Raw genomic sequence first — 12,976 nt, forward strand, 5'->3', positions numbered from 1 at the left:
GTGGGAGAGAAAATATAAATAAAAGGGTAGAAAAACCTTTCAGGTTGCGTCAAAATGCTACTCCCAAAGTATTTTCACAGCAGCACAGCTACGTAGGACCTCAGGCTGCACAGCGGTCTTGAGGCGCTGGGGCAGAGCAATTTCTTGTAGTTGGGTTAGTGAAGAGAGTAGAGAAAGGTGATGAGCCTAGGAATAGAAGGAAGAAACATGATAAGTTAATTCAGAAAATTAGAACAGAATTCACTCACAAGACAAGTATTTCATCATTGTGAAAAAAGTAGGTAGGTTTACAGGAAAAATTTGTTGTAAACTACAATTTGTAATCGTAAAAATACAGCATGCAGCATGTATCGACTTCAAATCCCTTGTGGAGTAAAATATGTGCGGTTGTAAATTTACAACTTAAATTATAATTCAAGTTTACAAAATTTTTGTAAATTTATGACGATATTTTTCACAGTGTTCAAAGAGCAATTTTCTGAACGTTATTGTTGCAAATGGCACACTATTCATGGCACGCATGGATGCCACACACCTTTTATTTTTTACGTTCACTGAGTTGTGAAGTGTCGTCTAGGTCGGAATCCCATCATCCTCCCCATTAAGCAGCTGGGTAACTATTCCAAAGAGCGAAGAGAGATTGAAAGCGTAAGAATCGATGTTTCCCATTCCCATAAATTTGAGCGATGTATGACAAAGCCCTACGTCGTGGAGCCCTAATAGCCGGACACTCATACACCCCTTGGATCGTGGTTTCACGTCGTTCCTCACGAGACCCGAGGGTCTCCCACTTCCAAAATAGGTGCACAATGAGTTAACGAGTTACCGCGAGTAACGAGCAAATTTAAATCAACTTTTCTAGAGTTTTGTGCGATTTTATCGTTGGACGAGGGCAAGTGTACAACGAGTTGGCTAGTGAGGCAATTCCAGAAAAAAGTGGAAGTGGTGTCGATATCTCAAATTGGTGCTTGAGACGTGCCGAAAACTGCTCCGTGTTGTAAAAGGACTACAGACCCTTTCAGCGCTCCCATGGTTGCCCCACTCCAGCGGCGCGTCGCCTAGCAACGCGATCCAAACAAACCGAGGTGCGCTTGCGCCAGAGCATTGCAAAATCGACGTATCTGACCGACCGAGCTGACCGACGCGCGGCCAGAGCTGGACCTACGCTGACCAAGGTGCGGTCAGAGCTGGCCGCTCACGAGCCTGCGCACGTCGGTCAGCCCGGTCGGTCAGATACGTCGATTTTGCAATGCTCTGGCGAAAGCGCGCTGGACGACTGCCCCGCCCGCCGGCGGGCGTTCCGTCAGTAACAATTTTTTTTGTGTGTTCTCTCTATTTGTGGCAAATCTTGTCGGGCTACAATTTCGACGATTCGGGTTGAAAGCAAGTTTGTTATGAGGAACAAATTTGGTCCTAATATCTAAGGTCGAAAAACGGTCGAGACAGGATGAAAATCGAGTCACTCACAGACGCTGCTGCTACTGGCGAACGCTGCCACTGGCGGACGCTACGCACAAGAATATGCACAACAATTTATTTTGCTGAGATTTTCTTGCTTTTTACCACAGTATGAGGTAGGCGGATCAAGACATGGGCAGATAGCTGCAATACTTGGTCTCAAGACTCTGTCCTCGTCCAATTTTTAACCCCTCTGAATTCGCTGAATTCTGAAAGAAACTAACTCCATGTCAAAACCCACTTCCGTTTTGTGTCCGTCAGTGACGGCTAGAATCCAAACAGTTCATCGCACAGCAACTGCTCGAATGTTATTGGATAGGGTTGTTTAAAAAGTACTTCAAGAATTATGTAAGTTCGGTTCCATTACCCCAGATCTACCCTTTCAAACCTAGAATGAAACCGCGTTTTTTGGCGTACAATCGTCCGTAAGTGACGCTTGGAATTGCCCAGTGCTGTTTCAACTCAAATGTGTACATTGCCTACTTTAAATAAAGCGTACATGGCATGTACACATCAATTAATGCTTTTCTTACAATAATTGAAGCATACATGCCATGTGTGCTTTATTTCAAGTATACAATGTACACATTTGAATTGGCAGAGTGGGGGACCCCTCGACCGGCCTCACTTTCTGACCAACTGGATCCATCTCGCAGATGTTCAAGGTTTTCCCATAGTGATGGGCACACCGAGTCTCACCTGAACACCGGCGCACTTGGCGAGGCGGACGCAGCGCAGAGCAGCACTCCCGGTCCTCAGCATGCAGCCCACGGCCGCATCCCTCCAGCCCGCACCCACGAGGCTCATCTCCGTGCGGCCCGAGCAGAGCCGCGCCATCGCCTCCAGCAGGGCGTCGGCGGCCGCGGGCTCCACGGCGGGGCCCACCTGCACCGCCAGCACCTCAACCGCGCTCAGCACCGGCGACAACTCCTCCAGGGTGGCCGCGGCTGCGCCACCGACCACGTGCAGCTCCAGCTGTGAAAAACGCACTGTTACAACTTTTCACGCACTTGTCAGCGTACTACGCACCAAATGACCATTGTTGCCAAAGAAAGATTCGTTTACGAGGTGAGGTATGGGTGAGTATTTTTAAAGCAAATTCACATTAAGAGGTACAAATGTGTTAAAAATTCTTATAGTTTTGTTGGCGATAGCACAGCATGTCCAGATGCACTTCAACCCCTTGGAAGGGATTCATATGTATCCTTTTTATAGACTATAATTTTTGTCAATTAAAAGAAATGCTAATTTGTCACTTGCGGGTTGATAAAATGCACATAATGTCAAGATGTGCTTAAAAGGGCACTTAAAAAGGGACGGTGTGCATGTTTTTGTACTTGTGATGCAATTGATGCAGTACTGATCTGGAAACCCAAGTGTGTACTTGAACGCAGAATATTCTGCATACCTACATGTATGCAGAATTTTTAGTGTACTCGGCAAGTATGCACAATATTCTGTGTACTTGGTCAAGTACACACTATCTCCTGCATACTTGACCAAGTACAGAGAATTCTGCATAATGTAGGTATATTCTGAATTCAAGTACACACTTGGGTTTCCAGAGTGGAACACGATGACAGTGTGAAAGCCGTACCCATATCGCCCACATTGAATAATGGATTTCCAGACGCACCTCTTTCAGGACTTTCATCTCCTTGATGATGTGGAGAAACTCGCTGCGCAGCGAGATTGAGCGTAACTTGGTGAGCGAAGCAAATAAGTCCTCAATGGGCAGGTGAACCCTGGTCTTCTTGAAGTCAGTGAAGTCCAAGTGTGTGATGACATCTTTCCTGTGCTCGAGCAAATCCGGCAACCTGTCATCCTCTGTCTCGTCGTAACCCCCGCCGATACTTTCATAAGCGGAGTAGTAGTCGTCGCCGTCGCAATTGGAGTCGATCCCGCCGAACTGCTGATCGAACCAGTCCCTAGAAACAAAATGACACTGTCAGGGTTGCCACAAGAACGGAAAAGTGAAATTCCCTGACATTTCCTAGACAATTCCGTGAATTTCCCTGACAATAAGGTGGGCAGTCAGATTGCAAAAAGGAGGGACTTTTGCAAACATCTCGCCTAACGCTGCCGGTTGTTTTTCCCTGACAGAGCGTTTAATTTCCTGACATTTCCCTGACTTCCCTGACTTGTGGCAACCCTGACTGTACAAAATAGTTGTAGATTTAACGGGATAACTTTCCTTTAACCATTAGTCTGATTCAAAATTCTAAAATTTCAAGCACTACGTATCCACTTGGAATTAATCAAAAAGCAAGTTTGGGGTTAAAAAACTAACAATTTTTATTGTTAATATTAACTACAAGGTATATAGTAAACTGACGGTATTTTTCAGTGTAGAAGTTGTCGCACTTTTAAACGCGAGAGAATTTTTATTCGGACCAGTAAATGTGAGAATTTTCCAGTAGAGTAGAGGTACAACTTGTTTTGAAGTGTAAGTATGGAAATTTATACAGACAGAAGTGTGCCACATTCAAACTGAAACACTTGGATTTAGAGTGCACAGAGCAGGCCGGTTGGCAAAGATTTTGGCGTTATCAAAGTACAATGAGGGTGGGATACGTCTTTTGGTAAGAAACTGTCCAATACGCACCGTGATAAGTAGAGTTCTATATCCTTGATCTTAGCAAAGGACACCTTGGGCTTCTTACTGCCGAACGCCATACGCTCTGTCTGGAATTCACCCCCGTAGGCGCTAAAATGATTGTCCACTGAGTTAACAACCAGTTCCAGCTTGGCCAGGTTAGGCAGAGCGCCGATCACGTCGATTGCGTTTGCCTGTCACACACAGATTACAAACGATGCAGCATTGAGAAGTTGATGTACGATGAGATGGGATAGTTTCGACCCAAGAAAAACGTTTGCTTAGGAGCACTGGAAAATCAGAGGCAAGAGCCTGGGTTTTAATGAAAGGCATTAAGAATTAACAGGCCTAAAAAACAATTACAACAAGTTTGATTGACTGCCTATGCCTTTATGAAAATTTAAGTGCTAGCAAAAGACAATAAAACTTGAGCGTCCATATAACCTATAAAATGCAATGGTTAGGGTCATTAAGATAAAGTTCTTATCTGAACTATATTAACGTTTAAAAGATGTTCATGAACATCATTGAACTTGCAAGTATTTGTTGAAGTTGGAAAACAAGTATACATTTAATTCAAGCGAACCCTCTACACTGCCCTTTTAAAATAGAACATGATTCTAAGACATCACTAGTAAAAGAAGAGTGCAAAATTTGCACTGCACGCCAATGTGTGCAAGTCATGATTTTGCATATCACTGTACATAGTGTCTACACTGTAGAAAGCTTGCAAATAATTTTCAAGCGTTGTAAAATGCTTTGCATTGCGAACTAAACAGGGGTCCGTAACTTATCATGAAAGCACCTTATAACGTTTTGAAAATCGTTAATGTTATACCCGATAACTGATGACGCATAGCATGACACATAACAGTTACAAAAATAACTTTTAACTTTTTAAAATAAAATAACCGTTATGGATTCAACAAATATTAGTTTAATAAATGTTAAAATGTTATTCTTTCGTGCTTTTGCGATATCACTTTTAAAATAAACGAAAGTTGCTTTTAACGTTAAGGGAATTTGTTCTGTCTATAACGTTAAGGGTATAACAATTTACTGATCGGTTAAGTTACCAACTTAACTTAAAATTTTATTTGTGGTTTTGTTAAATTATTTAACAAACTAATCATGTTTGTTAAGTTACGGACCCCTGGAACTAAATTCTTCGCATTGCGAACTAATTCTTTTCACCTTACGAAGAAAATCGTTCGTAACCCTGCAAAGAATTAGTTCGTAAACTTGCAAACCATTTCTTCGCAACTTACGAAGAAAATAGTTTGCAATGCGATGAAAATAGTTTGCAATGCAATGAAAATAGTTTGTAATGCAATGAATAGTTTGCAATGCAAACTTCCTTACAATGCTTGAAAATTCTCCGCAAGAATTTTGCAGTGTAATTGAAGTTGCAGACTTGCGTGATGTGCAAGAAAACACGTTTTGTAAACGTCAAAATTCTGCACACTTGACACACTGTCCAATGCTAGCAATAGGAACCAAAAACAGGGTTGCCACAAGGTACCAATTTCCGAATATCCTGACATAGTCCTGACCAAATCCTGATGAAAGAGTGACTTTATCTGGCATTTTGAGAACAAGATGACAGCCAAATAGCGCTATTGTTGAGGGGTAGCGCCCAGCCGCTGACCAGCAGCAAGGTGACAACCGGCACTATTTTACTGACATTTTTACCTAAGATACCGCAAAATCCTGACATTATCTTGATGATGCTAACTCGTGGCAACCCTGGAAAAAGTGTGCAGCAGCTATGCTTTTCGGAAATATCGAAGGTTGAAACACAAATTGATGTATATCCTAGTTAGACACCATAAGGGGTCGAAGACATGCACACTTGAATAATACATCAACTGGTGTGCAATAATAAACAGCTGTTTTACCAATGTTTTAATAAACTCTTAGCGTATGTACAATTGACGTCCTCAGTTTCATGCTATGACTGTCTCGGCGTTTCCCTTGTTTCAAGACGAGAGTTAGGCACAAACTTTGAAACAGAATTCCCCAGCAGCACCTGAAGATACTTAAAAATGTTCTAGTTTGATGATAAACGATCAGAATGATTTGATACCGACGCCATGTCTGTCAGGTAGTGATAAGCGAACAAGCCAGTTCCAATTTGAACGAACTCAAACAAATTTGGTCTACAAATCTTCGAACGAACACGAACAGCCATATTTTACTTCGAACGAACCAAACGGAACAATGCACTGTTCAAATTCGATCGAAACACGAGAAATTACTACATTTTGTTTTTGCTTCTGAGTTATAAAAACAATGCATGCTGGTTTAAAATAGTTCCCATTAACGTTTAACATGTTTGCTATTAACCTGCCACTGCCCCCTTCTAATTTAAAGTTATCTAGGTCAGCTTACCTGGCTGGAGCCCTTTCCGCTGGGCTGCACTAGAGCCCTCATTGTAATGCGGAGGCTTGTCAAGCTTTTCTTGTACTTGCGCAACAGCTTCACGAGGTCCTTGGCGTACTTGAACTCTGTGGCCCATGGCGCGTCGCCGAGGTCCAACCGCTCAACATTATCGGTCCCCGCAGTCAGAGCTGCTAGCACCGCGTCAATCTGCATCACACCAAATAAGAATCTTATCACTCTAAATCTGAAGGGACTGAATTTAATCGTCCAAATATAGAAGTTGAATCTGGCAATTGACAAATTAGCATCAATATTGATTGCCCTAGTAACACTAAACTGTCGCACATAGTGTACTTTTTAAATATCGTCCAAATATTGTGACGATAACAAACATCCAAAAGTGATGGCTTTTCCACAGTCAGACGATTGTCGCTGGTCTATCAAATTTAAACCACCTACCATTCTGTTGTATTTTTATCGCTTCCTGATCGACTCCACAACAGTGGTTTTTCGCTTCCGATACGGATAGCTGGCCCATAAAGATTTTCGTCCCGAGGAAAAAAGATAGTATTCCGACAGAATCATTTTTCTCATTTCGTATTTCGCATCGATAGTTCGTATCTTTTTTCTACTGTTGTCCGACAGACTTATGACAGTTCTGTGCTACTAGGGTGAGAGAACTACTGTTGACCAAGAGATGTTGATTCGTTTCTTCCAATATTCAAATTTGCTTGCCTCTGCAGGTGCACAAGAAGCATTTTTCTATGGACTAAAAGCGTTCCGTGGCTCGTGCACTTTAGTTGGTCGGGACCCCTGTCTAAATTTTCGCAATCACTATCGCGATATTTTTTATTCAGACTCGATCGCGACTACACAAGTTAAGCCATCAGTCGAGCCCTACCTTTTTGTCCGAACGCCACTGCGGCTTGCCGAACAGAATCTTCATGCTGAAGGGGCCTCCCGCGAAGCTGCTGCTGGTCCTGTCCAGGCCAGAGATGTCAAGCAGACCGATGGCCGGCACGCGCCGAGCCGTGCGCAGAAAGTTGCTGTGCTGCTCGGGGGAGTAAACCAGCTCCTCTAGCTTAGCAGGCTGCAGGAGAAATGGTTAGTTAAGCTACAATTTTGTTCCTAAAATTGAATAGGAAACGAACGCTTTCCTGCACACCCAGATCCTAGGCAAATCTATAATTTGTCCGACGACTGAAGATTCAAGTTCGTAACTACGCACGATTCTTGCACCATCTACGATGTGCGCACAGTGCCGAGGGGGCAAGAACTCTCTCTTTAAGTGTACACATACTTCCCGGAGTTATTGCTCCCTCGCATCTTGCAATGGACAAAAATTGTCCCTTGCCATTTCGAGTGCAGACCGTGAAATAATAATAATTATGCATAATTATGCAGTCGAAGATGCATCTTCATCTTCAACACTGTTGGAAATTATCGTAATTTGACGAAAAATGTCCTGTTCAGTAACATTCGTACATTACATTCGTAAAATGACGAACAGTTTCTAACTCGGTTGTTGTTCTAACAGACATACCCTGGACAGAAGATCTTTTGAAACAAACATCCTAACATCCTGATCAATTGACAAAATTAAATCGTGATGTCACGAATACACCGGAAAAACAAAGGTGTGTATGACTTAACAGCTTTTTAAGGGGTGTTGGAGTCAAAAGGCGTCAACGTTTTAGTTTATTTTCCAAAATATTTTCTGATGAAGCAAACCAAGGTTTGTAGGGCTTATATTTTCATGTTAAGCTCAAAATATCGCTTCGATCAAGCCGACATGCGATAGGGTTCAGATCCCAATTGAAAGAATTTTAGTAGATTCCTAAGGACAGCTACTTCTTTTGCCGTTCTGGTTCTTCTGACACAATATGTCACGTGTAGGCTCGTTCAAAGTGGAATTTTGAGCAGAATGCGAAAATGTAAGTCCTAAAAACCTTGGTTTGCTTCAGCAGAAAATATTTCAAAAAAACTGAAACGTTAAAGCCTTTAAAAGGTGTGATATCACACCTTTGTTTTACCAGTGTCTTGTTTCATACCGCTGCGAACAGTTCGTAACCAAAATTGACGAATAATACTCCTTATTTTCTATAACGAACTATTCGTGACAGATAACTTGCGTGAAATGACAAAAATCATTAATAGTATATTTTTTTCAAAACAGTTCAGACCGACTAAAACTTGTATATACGGTCCAACTGCAAAATTAGGAAGGACCTGAGACACATTAACAACTGGCTGCCCCGTTCGAGTTTACTGGAGTTTCTTTAAAGTGTGTATAGAAACTTACCGCTTGAGCTTTTTTGGCTGTTCCTGCTGCAGAGGTGACTGATGCTGATGCCTGTAAAAGAAGTGAACATGTTCCAGTCCTCTGTAACACGTGGGGCTCGCGAAGTGCATTAAATTTACAGAAGACATAACAAATTTGGCACAAAACAATGCCGAGTGAGGGTCCGAATAATAGATAGGCAAGCGGTCGTCTGCTTCTTGAACGCGAGAGGTGCTTTCTATTATCCTGTCTCTATAGTGGGCATCTAAGGGATAAGGAATTAGTCTCAAGATCCCTGAGTGTGCATTTCCTACTAGGCAACCTACTAGGCCTGCAAAAAAGCTTTCGGCTTCAATATCTGCCATATTTAACATACTCAGACACTTGAGTTACAGCCTTTTGGAAACCTTCCTCCTTTTTTTGGGGGGGGGGACTGGTTTTGTGCTTATCCTAGCACACTAACAGATTTGAAGGTTATATTTGTACAAAGTTGCGCATACATTCCATTCGCACAAATTTGTGCGAAGAAGTGCATGTTTTTATGCATACGTGTGCACAAATTCGTACATATTTGCGCACAAATTCGTGCGAGTCGAAATGTATGCGCAACTTTGTGCAAACGTTTGCACAAAAAACTACAAATACATTTAGTGTGCTCATGAGTAGATAGATTAAGTGAACAAATTTAGGTCGAAGTTGTAGTGGGCCAATGTGAACCGTTCGTGATGTTATTTGATCCTCCTCAGGAAATTTTGTTGGCTGGATAAGCCTCCGACGAAGCTCGGGACCGGATATGGGCCTAAATATATTCCATACAGCATTATTTCAAGCCTCAGCCTAGCAGTCTGTCTTCCTCGCGGCAATCGCAAGCCCATCCATGTGTCGAGGAAGATATCAAGTGATTCACCCCTTGCAAGTGACTCGGTAGCATTCAAGAGGCCTTAGAAAAGGTCCGAAAAATAACTAGTGCGGGTCAAGAATACAGAATTTCGATTATTTGGAAAGCTTCCCATAATATTTTTCTGTATGCCTTTCGTGTTGCTCTATCAGTGCGGACATCACAAGAAGTCATACTGGAGCAAAAGCAACTTTCTATAAGATGACAAGATGCCCGCTTTGAGACCTCCCATTCTGCACGTTTCAGTACATAAACATTGCAGATGTCCAGCAGGAAGCGTCATGAAAAAATTAACAATCAGCTCAAACCGCTGGGGAGCAAAAGCTGGCCGCGACTAGGAAACCGAAGCTTCTTCGTTTGTGAAAGCAAGAAACAAAGAAGAAACTGACGGTAGTTAGGTTAGGTTAGCGTGGCTGGAGGCGCCACGGCACGATTTCCTAACGTACACAGTGCCATCTAAAAACCAAGTAACTTTAAGATCAAAGATCACCACTCCTCCAAGACAATAAGTGTTTAAACAAGATTATGTACTTTCCGTTTTCTTCTTCCAAGCATTGTTCTGCTTTTCAGCTCTACCGGAATGCTTTATATGCAAGGTCCGCTTGGCGTTTCCAGTGCAGTCCACATGCTGTCTCAAAGCAACGAGATAAAGAGAAGGACGGGTGGAGGCGGATCACAACAACCCGTACACCAGAGCTCACCTCCTTTAACTGCTGCTGCGTGGCTGCCAGCTGCTCTTTGAGGTTTGCGTTCTGCATCTCCAAGGCTCTGCAATGTGCCTCTAGGTCTACCGTCCCACCAGCGGCTCCAGAGGGTCCAGCAGCACTTGTCTGTGAACAATACGCGAACCTCAGGACAATCATCGTGGCACCACACAAAAACAAATTCATGGTTCCCACATTTTGGCTCCTGGCGTTTTCCAGGACGTTTCCAGGACTGTCCAGACTATATTTTTAAAATTTCCATGACAATTTACAATGAAATATCAGAGACTAGTGAGACTTGACGATAAAGCTATGAAAAATACTTTTAAAGTTCCCACCATACGCCAGCTGGGATCATCACAAACATATGAGAATTCCCCCATTGTCCTGCTTTGAGAATTTGAAAATTCATACCTAGATATCAAATAAAAAATAAAATTATCACGTAATTTTAAGAATTCGATTTTTCCAGGACAGTCCAACCAATTTCCAGGACATTCCATGACTTTCCAGGACCATATTTTTTCCAGGACTTTCCTACAGGGTTCATACTACATCCCAAGTTCTGTTTTCCCTGACTTCCACACCAAAATATCCCGTTATTCCCTGCCTTTCTGAGTGCAACACGGTAAAAAGAATGTCTTGAAATCCCAGGAAATTTCCGGGATTTCAAGGTTGGGTGGATAATTTTAAGATTGGCCCTTGAAATCCCAGACTCTGTCTTGAAACCCATAGTTTCCAAGGGAAATCCTTGGAATTTTCGTCTGGTATTCAAGGGTTTTCCTTGATGTATCCAGATCGTGCTTCAAGGAAAACCCTTGAATACCAAACAAATATTCCATCAGTGAAATCCTTGAAATCCTAGAAATTTCCTGGGATTTCAAGACATTCTTTTTACCTTGAATAGGTCAGTGTAGTAGAAAAATACAGTAAAAACAGGACGCAAAAATAAATTCGTTATTACAGTTATTATTGAAAAATATTCAGAATAATGAAAATCAGAATATTGGGAAAAGAATGGACTAAGGGGGTGTATGTGGTCGCGAGCAGAGCGAGCGAGATATTATTTTTACTCTAAATCTACATTTCAAGCTGTCTTTGGTGAAACTACCTGGGCCAGGATATCCCTCTGGAACGCGGAGTGGAACTAAGAAGAACAAAAGCGGATACAGAGAGCGGTGGTGGGGGCGGGCCGGGAGGCTCCCCCACCACCCGCCGCTCCACCACTCTATCCGCTTTTGTTCTTCTTAGTTCCGCTCCGCGCTCCAGAGGGGTACCTTATTGCGAAGCAATGAAAACGCTGCAAAGCATCGCTTTGCAATTGCAAAGTGTCACTTCGTAATTGCAAAGCATCACTTTGTAATAAACCATTCCGGTAAAGCCGAAATGCAGAAGAATGCAAGGAACAAGAAAACGGGAGTCACCATGTTACAGCATAGCGATTTCCGTTTTCTTCTGCCCCGTATTCTTCTGCATTACAGCTTCAACGGAATGCCTTATTGCAAAGTAAATGCTTCGTAGTTACAAAGGAGCAAAATACTTCGCAGGAATTTAACAGTGACACCCTACAGGGCGTTCTCTGTTCTAACAGCAGTACCATTGGTACCGCAGTACAAAGAGTCATATTGTACGACACTAGAATTTGGTTGGCGTCTTTTCATGTCCCCAGATACTGGTGTGCAAAGTGACCAAATATGGAAGTTTAAATACGCCAATTTATAATGTGTCCGGAAAGAACAGTAGGCGTTCTCTCAGGGAACGCTAAAATCGGGCGTCAAAAAACGGCACACTGTTTACAGTGGACACGAGCTTCCTACGAGTCTTTGAGTGTATATGTACCGAGATTTTGTCAGCATTTTATATTAACCGTCCCAAGACATGATTACTTTACCTGTTTGGGGTTGGCTGACGTCTTCTGCCTCTTCGCTGCAGGTACATGTGCCTCCATTCTGTAAGCAGTCCGATTCTGTAACAAAAAAATAAAAACAACATTTTGTAAGTTTGCCGCTCAGAAGGTGGCAACTAGATCTCGTACCCTTAAGTCAGTAATAGGTGGCTCCAGATCACGTACAGCAGGTAACTCAAAACGAATTAATAGGACAACAAATCATTCACAAATCGGCCCTATCAGCCCTAAACGATACCTTTGCTTCTTCCCACTCTTCTATCGCGGCGCAACGGAATGGTCTGTTTGCCAACGACGACCTTAGTATGTCGATCAGCCAATGAGCACGCATGCCGAAGCAGATCAAGCAGACATGCTTTTCTTCTTCAGGTTCCGGTTCGCTTGGAACGGAATGCCCTAGGGTATTCAACCAGTTTAACCCTTATTCAAAGAAGAACAGTAAGGCTTCCTGAACCGTTTCGTCCCCGACGCTCATTGGCTCACGCGGGCAAAGTTCTCAGACCCGTCACTAGGGTAGTCACAGCCCTGGTTAGGGTGGCCACTTCCCGGTACCTTTCCAAATTCCCGGCTCCGAAATGCCAGGGGAAATAGGCTTGAACTTCGGTGTACGTTTCCTTGAACTTCGTCGAACTTCGGTGAACTTCGAGAACTTCGGTGAACTTCGCGGAACTTCGACCGAAGTTCTCACACTTCGACCTGGTCAAGAGATATGAAAGCAAAATTGTTCCTCTGTGATCTTTCTAATTCGGAC

The 12,976-nt window shown here is 42.9% G+C and overlaps 1 protein-coding gene across 1 annotated transcript in view; it reads right to left on the reverse strand.

Moving 5' to 3' along the window:
* The window catches only part of LOC113212260 (uncharacterized), a gene marked incomplete in the record, with an annotated part of 12,483 nt that extends 196 nt beyond the window's left edge, over window positions 1–12,287 (reverse strand). The window contains 9 exon segments of the mRNA XM_052269835.1: window positions 1–186; window positions 2,158–2,433; window positions 3,095–3,386; window positions 4,064–4,248; window positions 6,446–6,643; window positions 7,338–7,526; window positions 8,739–8,789; window positions 10,317–10,445; window positions 12,211–12,287. Coding sequence (XP_052125795.1) covers window positions 58–186; window positions 2,158–2,433; window positions 3,095–3,386; window positions 4,064–4,248; window positions 6,446–6,643; window positions 7,338–7,526; window positions 8,739–8,789; window positions 10,317–10,445; window positions 12,211–12,267 — 1,506 coding nt within the window.
* Window positions 12,288–12,976: the final 689 nt, after the last annotated feature.

Source organism: Frankliniella occidentalis, unplaced genomic scaffold, assembly GCF_000697945.3.
Source record: "Frankliniella occidentalis isolate FOCC.00 unplaced genomic scaffold, Focc_3.1 Scaffold104, whole genome shotgun sequence".
NCBI classification, from domain to species: Eukaryota; Metazoa; Arthropoda; class Insecta; order Thysanoptera; family Thripidae; genus Frankliniella; species Frankliniella occidentalis.